Source organism: Labeo rohita, chromosome 11, assembly GCF_022985175.1.
Source record: "Labeo rohita strain BAU-BD-2019 chromosome 11, IGBB_LRoh.1.0, whole genome shotgun sequence".
In the NCBI taxonomy this organism is placed as follows: Eukaryota; Metazoa; Chordata; class Actinopteri; order Cypriniformes; family Cyprinidae; genus Labeo; species Labeo rohita.
In genome coordinates, this window is record NC_066879.1 from 19,855,291 (window position 1) to 19,868,938 (window position 13,648).

The window sequence follows — 13,648 nt, forward strand, 5'->3', positions numbered from 1 at the left end:
GAGATTAAAGAAATATCTTTTAGCCAAAGCAAGTGAAAAGATTCCTCACAACAGGAAGATGATCTGATTAAGCCTTTAGCAGCTTTAGCTCAACATAATCAATATTTTCCATGGTCACCTCCAGCTCTGTGGAAACACAAAGACATGTTGGACCACACCTAAAGAGTGGCCAAACAACTTTAGAGCCAGACAGAGATAGATCAGCATACGAGAATGGCTGGGAGAAAATATCTATAAACACGTTTCTGAACTGATTGACCTTTTTAGAGTGGTTTAATAGAATCTGTCACAACGTGATGAATCCTCCTTGCCACATTAGCTGCTGTTAGCGGCTTACGCCACAGCTCCTCCCAGTCGCTGCCATTGATTTTAAATGGACACCAAAATCTTATTATGTGGGATAAAAAGTGGGCGGTTTGTAGAGCAAAGGCATCAAAGCTCTTAATGAAAAAAGAAACATTATGAAAAGCCTCGGAGATCAGCGTTAAAGCACAAAACACAACACAGCTCTGACCTTTTCATGTTGCTGAAGATTAAATTTGCAATCAAACCTCAAATGCTTCTTTTAACTGAAAAAATCGGTTCATAAGTGGAAAAAATCAATAATTACTTTAATTAATATTTTAATATCACCACCACCACCACCATGGATTACACTTGCATAATAGATTTAGACAATACAGACATTTATTTCTTTCCAAACCACTGCGTTCATTTATTCAAGTAAAAAATCACTCAAATGTTACTCACCCTTCATGTCAAGTATTAATTTTACAGGAAACCAACAGACAATCTTTACGATACACGATAAGGGACTTTCATATTTTGCCACAGTATTATTTTAGTGAAAAAGTGTAGGTCAATCTGCTTTACCAATCCAAGCACAGAGGAACAGATAAGAGAGAGCTCTGAAATGAAATATATTGATTTTGTGTGAATGCGTACACACGTGTGGGTTTGTGCAAGTCTTTGGCTTTACACCTGGCGGACCACGTGAACACAAACCAGTGGTGGGGAGACGCAGAGGAAATCGATTTCAGAGATGTCGCAATAAGCCCAAACTAAAGAAAAGACAACTAGAGTCAATGGGGAGGCACTACAGTAATCCAAACAATAAGATTCTGTCTGTCTTGAGAACTTGGATCTGCCACCATCAGGTCTTAGGGATCTGAAAACACCAACTCCAAAACCTCACATTATTCAGAATTCAAGAGTGTTAAATTATAAAGATCTTTGGAGTTTTAGCAATTCTCAGTTGTAATTTTCCACTCGTTTGACATTTTCAAAATTACAGGTTCTGCATTTTTACATAATGACAACAAGGTGACCTCTGTATTCCTCTTGGGGGGGAAATCAGTTTTACATAGAGCATTTCTTCTAATAATGAACTAGCAAATCTTTTTCATTTGATGTATTTCTAAATAATGCACAACCCCAAGGAGCAGGAGCCACATCAACTGGTCATAAATCAACACACAATCATTCAGCAGAAAATAAATAGCTTCTTTTATGCCTCCCTGCTTTAACTTTCTCCACAATGTTTTATGATTAGCCTGCAATTTAGTCCAAATAACTCTAATATAAACCATTAAGACTATAGTTAAAATCCTTTCTGGTGGAACCATTTTCTGGTATAATGAAATCAGTTAAAATATAAGGTCTGAGGAGAAGGACGTGATATAAAAAAACTGTATAAATTGTGTGAGATCCCGATTAATTTGGGTAGTGCTGTAGAATCTGTAGAAATGAATATAATATTTAATCAAATGCATTCAAAAGTGAATGGGAGTTTGTAGCTTCAAGCAGTGTTTTACAGAGCAGGTCACATGGGTTTTCGAAAAATATATTATTTGCAGTTTGTAACAGCCATCCTTCAATGAAAACAGTCTGCGAAGTTGATGATAAATAAAGATATTGTCTCTTTGAAAGTGCCGACTCTGAATTGCTTTAACAAGTCATTATATTTTCAAATGTTCTGCCTGTTACTGATATACATCACTAGGTAACATATTTGCACACACTGTAAAAAATAAAAAACACAATTTGTTGAGTCAGCTTAAAATAATTTGTTACCTTGCTGCCTTAAAATTTTAAGTTCAGTCAACTAAAATAAGTTTAGTCAACTTGAAATATTAAGTTGTACTAAGTAATAACTTAGATATTTGTGTTTGCTAAACTTGACAGATGGGTAAGTAACCCAGCTGCCTTAAAATTTTAAGTTGATTCAACTCAAATATCTACGTTGTCACTTAGTATAATTTAACATTTCAAGTTGAATACATTTTTTTGAGCTGACTGAACTTAAAATTTTAAGGCAGCCAGGTTACAAATTATTTTAAGTTGACTCAACAAATTGTTTTTTACAGTGTAGTCCCTGCATGTCCGCAAGATACGAACACTCTGGCCTGCCCACAAACACTTCCGTTAGACTGTAAAAAACTATTTGTTGAGTCAACTTAAAATAATTTGTTACCTGGCTGCCTTAAAATTTTAAGTTCAGTCAACTCAAGTGACAACTTAGATATTTGAGTTGATTCGACTTACAATTTTAAGGCAGCTGGGTTACTTACCCAGCTTTTAAGTTTAACAAACCAAATTTTTTAAGTCAACTCAAATATCTAAGTTGTCACTTAGTACAACTTAACATTTCAAAGCGAGTGTTTTCTTTTCATGATGTGAAGAATCAGTGGTTCAAATTAATTTTTCACTATACCACAGCAAAACAATTCAAACCTTTTGTTGTGTGCTCATCATTTTACCTAGAACTGCTTTTCTAATCTTGGCTTTTATCATTGATGGCTTCTAATCTTCCTTATTTTGACCAACAAGCGTCTCTGAACCACAACCCTTAAGTACGATTAATACGTTTTGTGTGCGTTTCCAGGTAAACCACGATACAACTAAAATAGTCCGCACAATTCACTGTGAACCCACTATTTCCTAAGAATGTGTTGATTCATGTAGACTGTCGTTGTTCTAATTACTTTGTGTAATAATAAAGAACATAAATATATTTTGGTTTACAAACTGTGTTGTTTCATCAGTCTTGTTAGCACTCAGCTAACATATTTTGTTAAATGTTTACTTTTTTTTGTTTTGTTTTGCAGCTGAACTTTAGCTGTGGGCTCAATTCGCTTGCATAAGTGTTTGTCAAAATGTTTTTATGTCATAATTTTAAGAACGGATTTGAGCACTATATTATTGTTTTGGTGCATGCTTCGTCAATGGTAGCCAGGGTTGCCAGGTTTATACAACAAAACCCGCCCATATTTCGAGGGGGGGTTCCCCATTAAAAAACGCATTCCGAGGTGTAAATTACACGTTTTTGGTAGAGTTTTCCTGGTGAATTTGCATATTAAATATAACGTTATTAGGGTTGCTTCAACCATGGACATTAAAAACAACCGTGGATTGGCAACAAAGATGGTAGCACTCCCTAACTCGCTCAAGTACTCATCTCTTAGTGCCAGTCACAACAAGCTTGGCTAGCTGATCAATCAGAGCAGAGTAGGCTTATGGAAGGGAGGGGTTTATGCTCTGAACTAATCGAACAAATTGTTTCGAAATCATTGAAAAAATGACTCTAAATATATATTTGGAGAAAACCGCAATGTTTTCTGAACTTAAATGCATTTAAACCTGTTGTAGGGGACTCAATATTAGTACACTTTGTAATACTTTAAAGAAATTGAACCCTTCACTGCTGCTTTGTTCTTTCACATCTGCTTTGATTTTTAGAGAGTCTGCTTAATAAAAAAAACATCTACCTGCATACCTCCATCAGCAGGTAATCCAATGCAAACATTTTACTGCTATTCCTTATTGAGCAGCCAATCCATTATAAACATTCCATCCATGTACCTCACAGGGAAGCTGATTTAAACTAAGCACTTTCCATTTAGACTAGTGAAAATACTGCCAACAGTAATATCTCTCACAGCTGCACTGTTTAAAGGGACATCGATGGGAAATACAAAGCAATTCATATCTATATCCCAAAAAAATCTATTTTTTTGTTGTTGTTGTTTTCATATAGAAAGACACAACTGCTTGTTCTTGAGATAAACCTACATTTTTAGTGAATTTCCCTTAGATCGCATCCTCATTCATTGTATTGTCTGTGATTAAAGCTGCTGTCTGCTGATGTAAATCTTCATTTGTCTTGTTCTTTTTCTCTTTTGCTCTTTTGTAGCTAACAATCAGATAGCGGTTAATTTGTCCTTGATTAACAGCATATCCTTGTATTATTCTCATTTGTAAGTCACTTTAAATTAGTGTCTGCCATCAACAGCCTAATAAAGCACATAAAATATATCTGGCATAAGTGTGCACTGTTTTTGCACACATAACATAAATGAGAGAAAACAAAGTATGCAAGCCAAAATGCACTCATTTGATAGCACTTACGAGACAAAGGGCTGCAGTTGCATCTGTAGCTGTTCATATCAGCCGGCAAACATATGTAGTGTCACCTTGCCAGAAAAAAACAACCAAACTAGGTCTGCATGCACCGGGACAATGAGGCGGTAAATTGTGTTCAACAATATTGGACTGGAACATATCAGGTATTGCCTCTGCATTGGACTGAAACATTTTATCTTGCGTGCCCAAACATAGAGTGCGCCAGGCAGAGTGGTGTTTACTTCTCCTGGATGCTGCTGTGCACAGGATATGGCCATCAAACAGTCACTTCAGTCTCTCTTGCCTGAACATGACCATTAGAGCAGGGAGAAGCCAGAGTGTAATATCTCGGCCGTTGTCTCATGTAGTGCGTATGTCTTTGTGTGTGCACTTAAGGACTGAGGAGGATACTGAATATAGATATGGAGTGGATGTGGCTTGCTGTATTGTCATGCCGCTTCATGTCATGCCTCATTACACTGACACTACAGCGGTGGGAAAGGTATCGGCACACACACGTCCTTGAGAGTTTTCCACATTCTATCATTAAGAGCACACACAACAGGTTTCGTTCACCAACCGTGTTTATGTATTTGCTAACATTTTTATGCTGAAATAATGATTCATAAATAAGCATGCACTTAAATTTATTCTAAATTCAGAATAGAATTTAGAGCCACATTTATTCAAAACATGGTTTGTTATTTAAATGATCTATGATTAGATTTTAAATACATTTTAAAGGGGTCATCAGATGCCCATTTTCCACAAGTTGATATGATTCTTTAGGGTCTTAATGAAAAGTCTATAATATACTTTGGTTAAAAATTCTCAATGGTAGTGTAAAACAACACCCTTTTTACCATGCCAAAATCAGCTCTGCAAAAATCATCCCATTCTGGTCGAGGCTGCTTTAAATGCAAATGAGCTCTGCTCGCCCCGCCCCTCTCTTCTCTCTGTGGAGTGACGAGCATGTTTACTTTAGCCGTGTTTAGCCTCTAAACTTGCTAACTAGCACATTATTAGGAAAGGCAATCGCAAAGATTCCTAAAAAAAACCCTTATACTCACTTCTGCTGTAAGTGAAGCTGGATCACGAATGATTCGCACGAACATAGACAGATATAGATAGATCTGGAGGCGCATTCCCTTCCCTAACAAATGTAATGCACTGCATCTTCAGCAGCTCAGATGTCAGGAGTAAATGACGACCACTGCGTTCATTATTACATCCAGCAACCTCAATCGCTCAATTCTTGTCTAACTTACATCCCTGCTCCGGCATCAAAACATGGAGGTTGGACTGTTACAACTGATCTTAGGTAAGACGCTCCTGTCAATCAACTATCGTGGGAGCTGCCTCTGTCGGTGTGACACCACAACGACAGGCATCTGAGAATGGCTCGGTTTGAAAAAGGGAATATTATTTTTACAGATTAATTAAAAACCACTGCATGGATTTTTATCATTATAGGGTAGATGTGTACATACACTTCCAACACACATTAATGTTCAAACAATAATTTACTCACCCCAATATCATCCAAAAAGTTCATGTCTTTCTTTCTTCAGAAAGAAATTAAGGTTTTTGAGGAAAACATTCCAGGATTTTTCTCCATATTGTGGACTTCAATGGTGGTCAACAGGCTGAAAGTCCAAATTGCAGTTTCAGTGCAGCTTCAAAGAAGCTCTACATGAAGAGTCTTGTCTAGTGAAACGATTGGTCATTTTCCAAAGAAAAAAAAAAAAATTAAATTATGTACTTTAACCACAAATGCTCATATTGCACTAGCTCTGCTAACGAAATTGAACCCTTCCCATTATTATTACGCATTCATAATAATGTTGAAAAGGTCACGCGTGGTTAGTTCTTCGTCTATGTACTTCGGTTCAAAAAGGTAGGGTAGGGCAAAAAACTCTTGTCCAACATCGTTGTTTTACCTTTTCTTGTAAAAGGTGTTTGACTTTGACTTTGTAACACTGGGTCGGTACTTCCACATATGCGTTGGCCTTTTCAATGTGATTACGTAATGCGTGAAGTCAAGCTAGTGCATGCTGAGCATTTGTGGTTAAAAAGTAATTTTTTCTCTCTTTTTAGAAAATGACCAATCATTTCACTCGTTAAGACCCTTATTTCTCACCTGGGATTGTGTAGAGCCCTTTGAAGCTGCATTGAAACTGCAATTTGGACCTTCAACCCGCTGGCTCCCTTTGAAGTCCACTATGTGGAGAAAAAACCTGGAATGTTTTCCTCAAAAACCTTAATTTCTTTTGCGACTGAAGAAAGAAAGACATGAACGTCTTTTGATGAAATGGGGGTGAGTAAATTATCAAGAATTTTTTTTCTTGTAGTGAACTAATCCTTTAATGTAATCCTTTTTCTGAGAAAAAAGTATTTTTATTTTCATTATAATTTTTTTTTTTTTTTTTTTTAAATCTTACTGACTGTGTGTGTGGAAAGCCCTTTGGCTTGTTTTATGCTAATTACTAATCACAAGTATGCACTTCCTCACTCAGAATAAACCAGATTAATTAACATTAGAGCGACGGTAAGAATAATACTATGTGTACGCACCCGTTTTGGCAGAAAAGCTTGAGCATTTTTTTTGTACACACAAGTAAGCGAGTAATAAAATGATTACTGAATGAAACTCACTGTCCCTAGTTCTTTGCTTGGATAATGGTTCTCAATTTCTTTCTTCTCTCTCCCATTCACACAGAAGGCAAACGTCAAGGCACAGATATAGATTAAAGCAAAGAAAAGGAGCGAAAGGTACTGTACAGACTTTGGAAAAAAAAGCTGGGGGGGGGGCAGATGGAGGGGATGGTGGCTAATGTAGGATTTAATTGTCAAAGCGCACCACCTTCATGCTGTGGTGAGAATAAAACGCTTTGTGCCAGCAGGAATAAAACCTCAGCTGTACTCCAGGCCCCAGAAAGCTCTCACACAGATGGTGGGAAAGAGAGAGAGGGTTATCTGTTCCACAAAACCCTCCATGATTCAAAAAAAAAAACTCGTGATGGAAATGGAAAAGTTCAGCAGCCCTTCTGAAAGGCTGACTGAATCATGACAAATTTGTCTCTTTGCAGAATCACCGCTGTATTTCTCGGTTCTCGTCAGTCCATTAGCCTCAACCCTACAGTGCCTATAGATCATTTTTTCTGTCTATCCATATCCAGTTGAGGTCAAATGTTTACATACACCTTGTAGAATCTGCAAAATGTTATTTTTTTTATTATTTTTTAATTTAGTACTGACCTGAATAAGATATTTCACATAGATGTTTACATATAGCCCACAAGAGAAAATAATAGTTGAATTTATAAAAATGACCCGTTCAAAAGTTTACATACACTTGATTCTGCATACTGTGTTGTTACCTGAATGATTCACAGCTGTTTTTTTTTTTTTTTTTTTTTTTTTTTGATAGTTGTTCATGACTCCCTTGTTTGTCCTGAACGGTTAAACCGCCTGCTGTTCTTCAGAAAAAATCCTTCAGGTGCCACAAATTCTTTGGTTTTTCAGCATTTTTGTGTATTTGAACCCTTTCCAACAATTACTGTATGATTTTGAGATCCATCTATTCACACACAAAACCCAAAGAATTTGTGGAACCTGAAGGATTTTTCTGCAAAAATTTTGTCCAGCAAGAGTCCAGCAAAAAATTTATTTTGCAGGTGACCCAACTATTAAAAAACATTTTTTGGTGAATGAAATAAAGCTGAAATAAAATATGAATATTAGATGAAAAGCTTGAGAAATGTAGCTTTGGTAACTAACTAGGACAAACATACAAGAAACACTGAAAAAAAAAAAAGCTAAGGAAACATTTTAAAATACAAAAGCACAAAGTTACTAAACCTTAAACCAAATTTAAAATGAAAACTGAAAATAAAAGCTTATATAACCTTAGTGAAAAATAAATATACTAAAATGTATTTAAAATACATTAACATATTATGTACTTAATAAAAATACTCTGCAATCAGGACTTTTAGTACTAAACTGGTATATTTAAAGTCTCCTAAATCGGCAGAACCAGTTTTGTACTTAACTCCCTGGGGTCGACGGTCATGCCGAGTTTGCCACTTTTTTTTTAAGATCAGTGCGAAAGTGACTAAAAATACTCTATTGATTTTGGTCACACAAATAAGTGTTATACATCATTCGAAACCATTAAGTGTATACTTATATTTGTGCACACTCACAATAACAACTGAACTGTGTGCTGCTTTAAAATAAAGAAATGGGTGCTTTCTCAGTCTTCACTGTCTCCGCAAACTGCTTTTAGAAATGCGCCACTAAAATGAACCTAAACTCAGTGAATACTCAGCACACAGACAGGAGTGATATATCTAAAAAAGCTATCTCTACTTTTAAATAAAGTCTTATCGAAAGCAAATATTCTGTGCTAAAGTAATCCGTATGAAACCATGTACAGTTTTGCCATCAGAGCTAATTATTTTTAATGCGATCATGCCCACGAGCTACTTTCGCTTTTTGATATGATAAACTGCCACGTGCTGCGCGCGGCATGTAAACGCCCACATCACCGTAAACAAAGCTTGACAATTCATCAAGTTCATCTCGGCTACTGTTTGTTTCTGGAAGAAAACGCGCTGAGAGGAACAACAGAATTACTGAATTACTGCACTTGAATTATATGGATCTAGGAGTCCAACTAAATATATACTTAAGTATATCTGATTGCAATAAAAACCAAAGAATTTGTGGCAATTTTTCTGAAGAACAGCGAGCAGGACAAACAAGGAACTCATGAACAACTGTCACTAAAAAACAACAACAACAAAAAAACAGCTGTGGATCATTCAGGTAACAACACAGTAAGAATCAAGCATATGTAAACTTTTGAAGGGTAATTTTTATAAATTTAACTATTGTTTTCTCTTGTGGACTGTAAATGTCTTTTATGTGAAATGTCTTATTCAGGTCAGTACTAAATAAAAAAAAAAACACATTTTGTATGATCCCTCTTATTTTGGTAAAATAATGAACATTTTGCAGATTCTGCAAGGTGTATGTAAACTTATGACCTCAGCTGTAGATCCGTACACAGTTACTGACATATAACCAGTCCAAAAACATTAACACACAAACGCACAGCCAGAATGGTTTCATAAATATCACGTAAGTAGCAGAATCACACAATTTAGATTTAAACTGACTCATATGTTTAGCACGATTAGCTGGTGGGCAGTAGCGATGAGAAGACCCTTATCTAATGAGCAGCGTGTTTCGGTTTAGGCAAAGTGTGTGACTGTATTCTGGCGTTAAACAGATGGCATCGGATTCTGTCTGTCTGGCTGTCTGACTCACTGGCATCTGCTCCAGCTGGCATTGCAACTCACCTTGGCACAGACTGGCACCTCTGTGAGATGGTTTCCTCCTCTGAATGGGTAAACAAGCTAAATTCAAGGTCCTACTGCCAGTGTGTGCCCAACAGCAAGGAGAAGCTCAGCTTCTCCTTTTGGCCACACCAAAGCTCACACCATCTCTGTTGTTGACAGACTTGATATTTCAAGGTGAAAAGAAACCTGCTGGTTAGACTGGAGACTGAACAGACTGTTTCTTTTTATATATCTGTGTTGAATCTTGGTTAACCAATTCTCTTATTTATTGCAGAAGTCTTAAATATCACATGTGCATGTATCCCTACAAGGGTTGCTTGCTGCAAAATAGGGTTTCTTCCTGCTCAAATTACTATTAAGTCATCCCAGTGGGCAATATTCATCTTATTAATTAATAATCTAAAATAATTAAGCAAATTAGCAAGATGTCCTTCAGGATAATTAATGCTCAAGTCACTGTGTCACCGGTATTGTCACAGTGGACTGTGGATGCTTAAAAATTCATACATAATTAAAGCTCCCTTCCCAGCAGTTTATTAGGATTTGATGGTTTTTACACAACTTTAAGCAGGAAAGACCTCACAAAGCACCCGGGAATAAAGAAGAGCACAAGATTGATTGACATTTCCGGGAAATTTAACACTACAACTTGCCTTTTAGTCAAAACGACAATTAAATGTACTTAAAACAAGACGACGGAACGCTATGCAAGACAGAGATCAGGTTGATTTAAATTTCTTCTCGCGTTGAAGAGAGGAAAATCACTTCACCGAAACAAGCCACTAGAGAGCCGCAGGATTAATTAACATAGTCTAATGAATCATTTGTATGTGCCGCATGCACTGACAGGTCTTAAGTGACCCGAAGTGTGTTTTATTGATCTCAGACAGGGAGAATAATTTATCAACATATTCCAAACAAAATTCCATCACCGAACACAGTTCATCATAATGCCTCGTGCTTCACTGCATCTTGTATCAATGCCACATGCGCCATGCAGATCCTTTCATACAGGCTGGAAAAATTGACAGTCAAATGGAGTAAAAGGATCCAGCAAAAAAATAATTCTGCAGGTGACCCATGAACTTCTTAGTAGCAAAGATCACACTGTTGGATTATTATGGAAAACCTATGAGAGTTGCTATTAGTGACTAAAACTAAAACTGTAAAAAAAAAAAAAAAAAAAATTGGTGAACTGAAATAAAGCTGAAATAAAATATGAATAGCAGGTGAAAAACGTGTTCCTTTGCCAACTGACTAGCACAAAAATACAAGAAACACTGAAATAAACGTATTTTAAAATAAGCACAAAGTTACTAAACCTTAAACCAAACTTAAAATTAAAACTGAAATTAAAAGCTTATACTAGCCTAGTGAAAAATAAATGTACTAAAATGTATTCAAAGTACATGCTATGTATACTACAAATACATTTACATTGTCAGTTTAACGCGTTAATTAATTAGTTATGAAAAAATAATGCGCTTAAAATATTTTAACGCAGTTAACATGCTGGCCCCGCCCCCAGACCTTTACATCATCCTAGATTTTATAAGGTTGACTGTTGACAAATATACTCCACAAATGCAGTTACTGTGTGCCTTAAAATTCAAGATATTGGTGCAAAAAAATTGCCCCTGTATGTGTTCTGTCTCATATATATATATATATATATATATATATATATATATATATATATATATATATCACATATCACACAATATCACACAGGCAGCAAGAGCAATATGACACGAGTGCTGATTTTCTCCCAATCTATCACAAGCTTAAATGTGAATCCACATTTTGAATGAATCATCTGAATCAATGATTCAAAATAATGAATATTGCAATGTTAAAAGTAGAAAATAACCAGCATCTCTTGCAATCAAAATAAATGTTAAATACTGTCATGTGAAAAGTAGAAAACAGCTTGTATCTCTCGTAAATTAATATTATTTTAAATGCCTACTCCTTCTGATTGGTCCACAGTTTTGGAACTGACATCGATGAGCAGCGCTGCATGTAAAAGTTTAAATTCTTTTAACGTGACATGGCGTCTTAAACGTGATGCTCACATGCGAAATGCTGCAAAAGACACAAACCCAATGGTCATACATATCTGTATAGCAATGACTACACACACTGTAGTATTTTTTCAAGGGGATCAAATTAAAAGCTAAATTAATCGTTCAAGCAATAGCTTATTCAAAACATTAATAAATACTATAATGGTATAGAAATAACCCTAAATGAACAAAGCGGCGAATACACTTTCTGTATCTTTGGATTCAAAGCATATATGCTAAATATGGTCTCCTCTGAGAGTTCAGCATTTTGTTGTTTCTTCCTAATCTCTAACATTACTGTACAATCATAAAAAGGACCTGACTCACTCTCAGAAGTGACTCTTGATGCCCTGCAGGTTGGAACTGAGTGTACTGACTGTTTTCAGTTTTCATAAAAAGATGTTAAAAACATTAATAGCATTCTCTGTAGTGCCATTTGGACATTTTAGAGTTATTAGAGGACTTGTTACAGCAGTGTTTATGTGTGTGTCTGAGGTTTTATCTGTCAGTCTCTTCTATTTAGTTATTGTTGCTATGGTTTTATTTCTCACTTGTCCTTTAATTCAAACAATGCCTAACAATGTCTAGGCAAACACTCCATTTGCATATGTTCCAGAACTGAGCTAGACTCACCCATATCACATCCTCTTGTCTATATGGTCTCCAGGTTCGTCCAGAGTCACTGTACTGCAGCTGGTAGCGAGTGACCCAGTCAGAGCTGCCCCACCGACCTTGGGTAGCAATGGATGTGACCTTCACCCTGTCCCGTAGGTCCAGTTGTAGCCAAGGTTGTTGGTCGTCTCCATTCGGAGACCATCCCCCACCACCTAAGGGGACAGATCAAGAGCCAGAGCCTTAAAAAAGTACAGAGAAATGAAACCGAATTGGGACGTAATTCTCCCCACAATTCAAGCACTCTCTAAGATTTCATACTCTTGTTCATCATGCTGACAGGACTGAAGCTTAGTGGTCAGAGGAAAAAATGAATTAAATTTGTTCCAGCAGTTTTGTGGCTCAGCCTCTCTCTTTCTGAGATAGAAATCGCCAATCCATCCCTGGAGAACAGCAGACAGACCTCAGCGCAGTATAATATTACAGCAGTTTAAAAAAGGCAATTTGGAAATTACACAGCACATTTTTACACTTGTATGTCTTATTGTCATTGTTCCTTCATCTCTTGTTCAGAGCAAAAATACAATCAAGACTCACATGCCGACAACTTCACAGAATTCTTGGAAATGTTTGTCCACCCACATAGACCTACTAAGTACCCACCTCATTTTCTTTTTATTTCGCCAGAATTCAGCAAACGGTACCTGCAGGAAGGATTATGCTGGCAGACAGGACAATCTATAAATCGAGCGAGTGGTACATTAAAGGAGCTGTGTTTGATTTCTGCAAGTGGCACGATAGCAAAGAAATGACATATTCCCTGGAACAACACTAAAGAACACTACCCACGTTTTTGGTTTCTAAAATAACTTTTGGATCAAATGCAGAACATCTTAAGAAAATGCAGCCTCTAACGATTTGAATCTGCTGAATAAATAGGTTTAGGTTAGGGGGTGCAATATATATATATTGTCTGCAATCTTTTCATAATTATTGTTTTAAAGATGTGCAAGCTTTCACTGTGTGACGTAACCTATTTTAGCACAAAAGGATAAAAAATAATTTATATCTGTTTCTGATGGAGGGGTGTGCGATATATATTGTCTATAATAATATTCTAATTGTTGTTTAAATGATATGCAATTTAACATTATCAAGCATATCATAAAAACAAACCCAGAGAGTGCACACATGCACGAT

General features: G+C 36.3%; 1 protein-coding gene across 1 annotated transcript in view; it reads right to left on the reverse strand.

Annotated features, from left to right (window-relative positions):
* The window catches only part of cntnap5l (contactin associated protein family member 5 like), an 83,190-nt gene that overhangs the window by 39,941 nt on the left and 29,601 nt on the right, over positions 1-13,648 (reverse strand). The window contains exon 3 of the mRNA XM_051123264.1: positions 12,470-12,663. Within this exon, the coding sequence (XP_050979221.1) occupies positions 12,470-12,663 (194 nt within the window). The remainder of the gene's footprint in view (positions 1-12,469; positions 12,664-13,648) is intronic.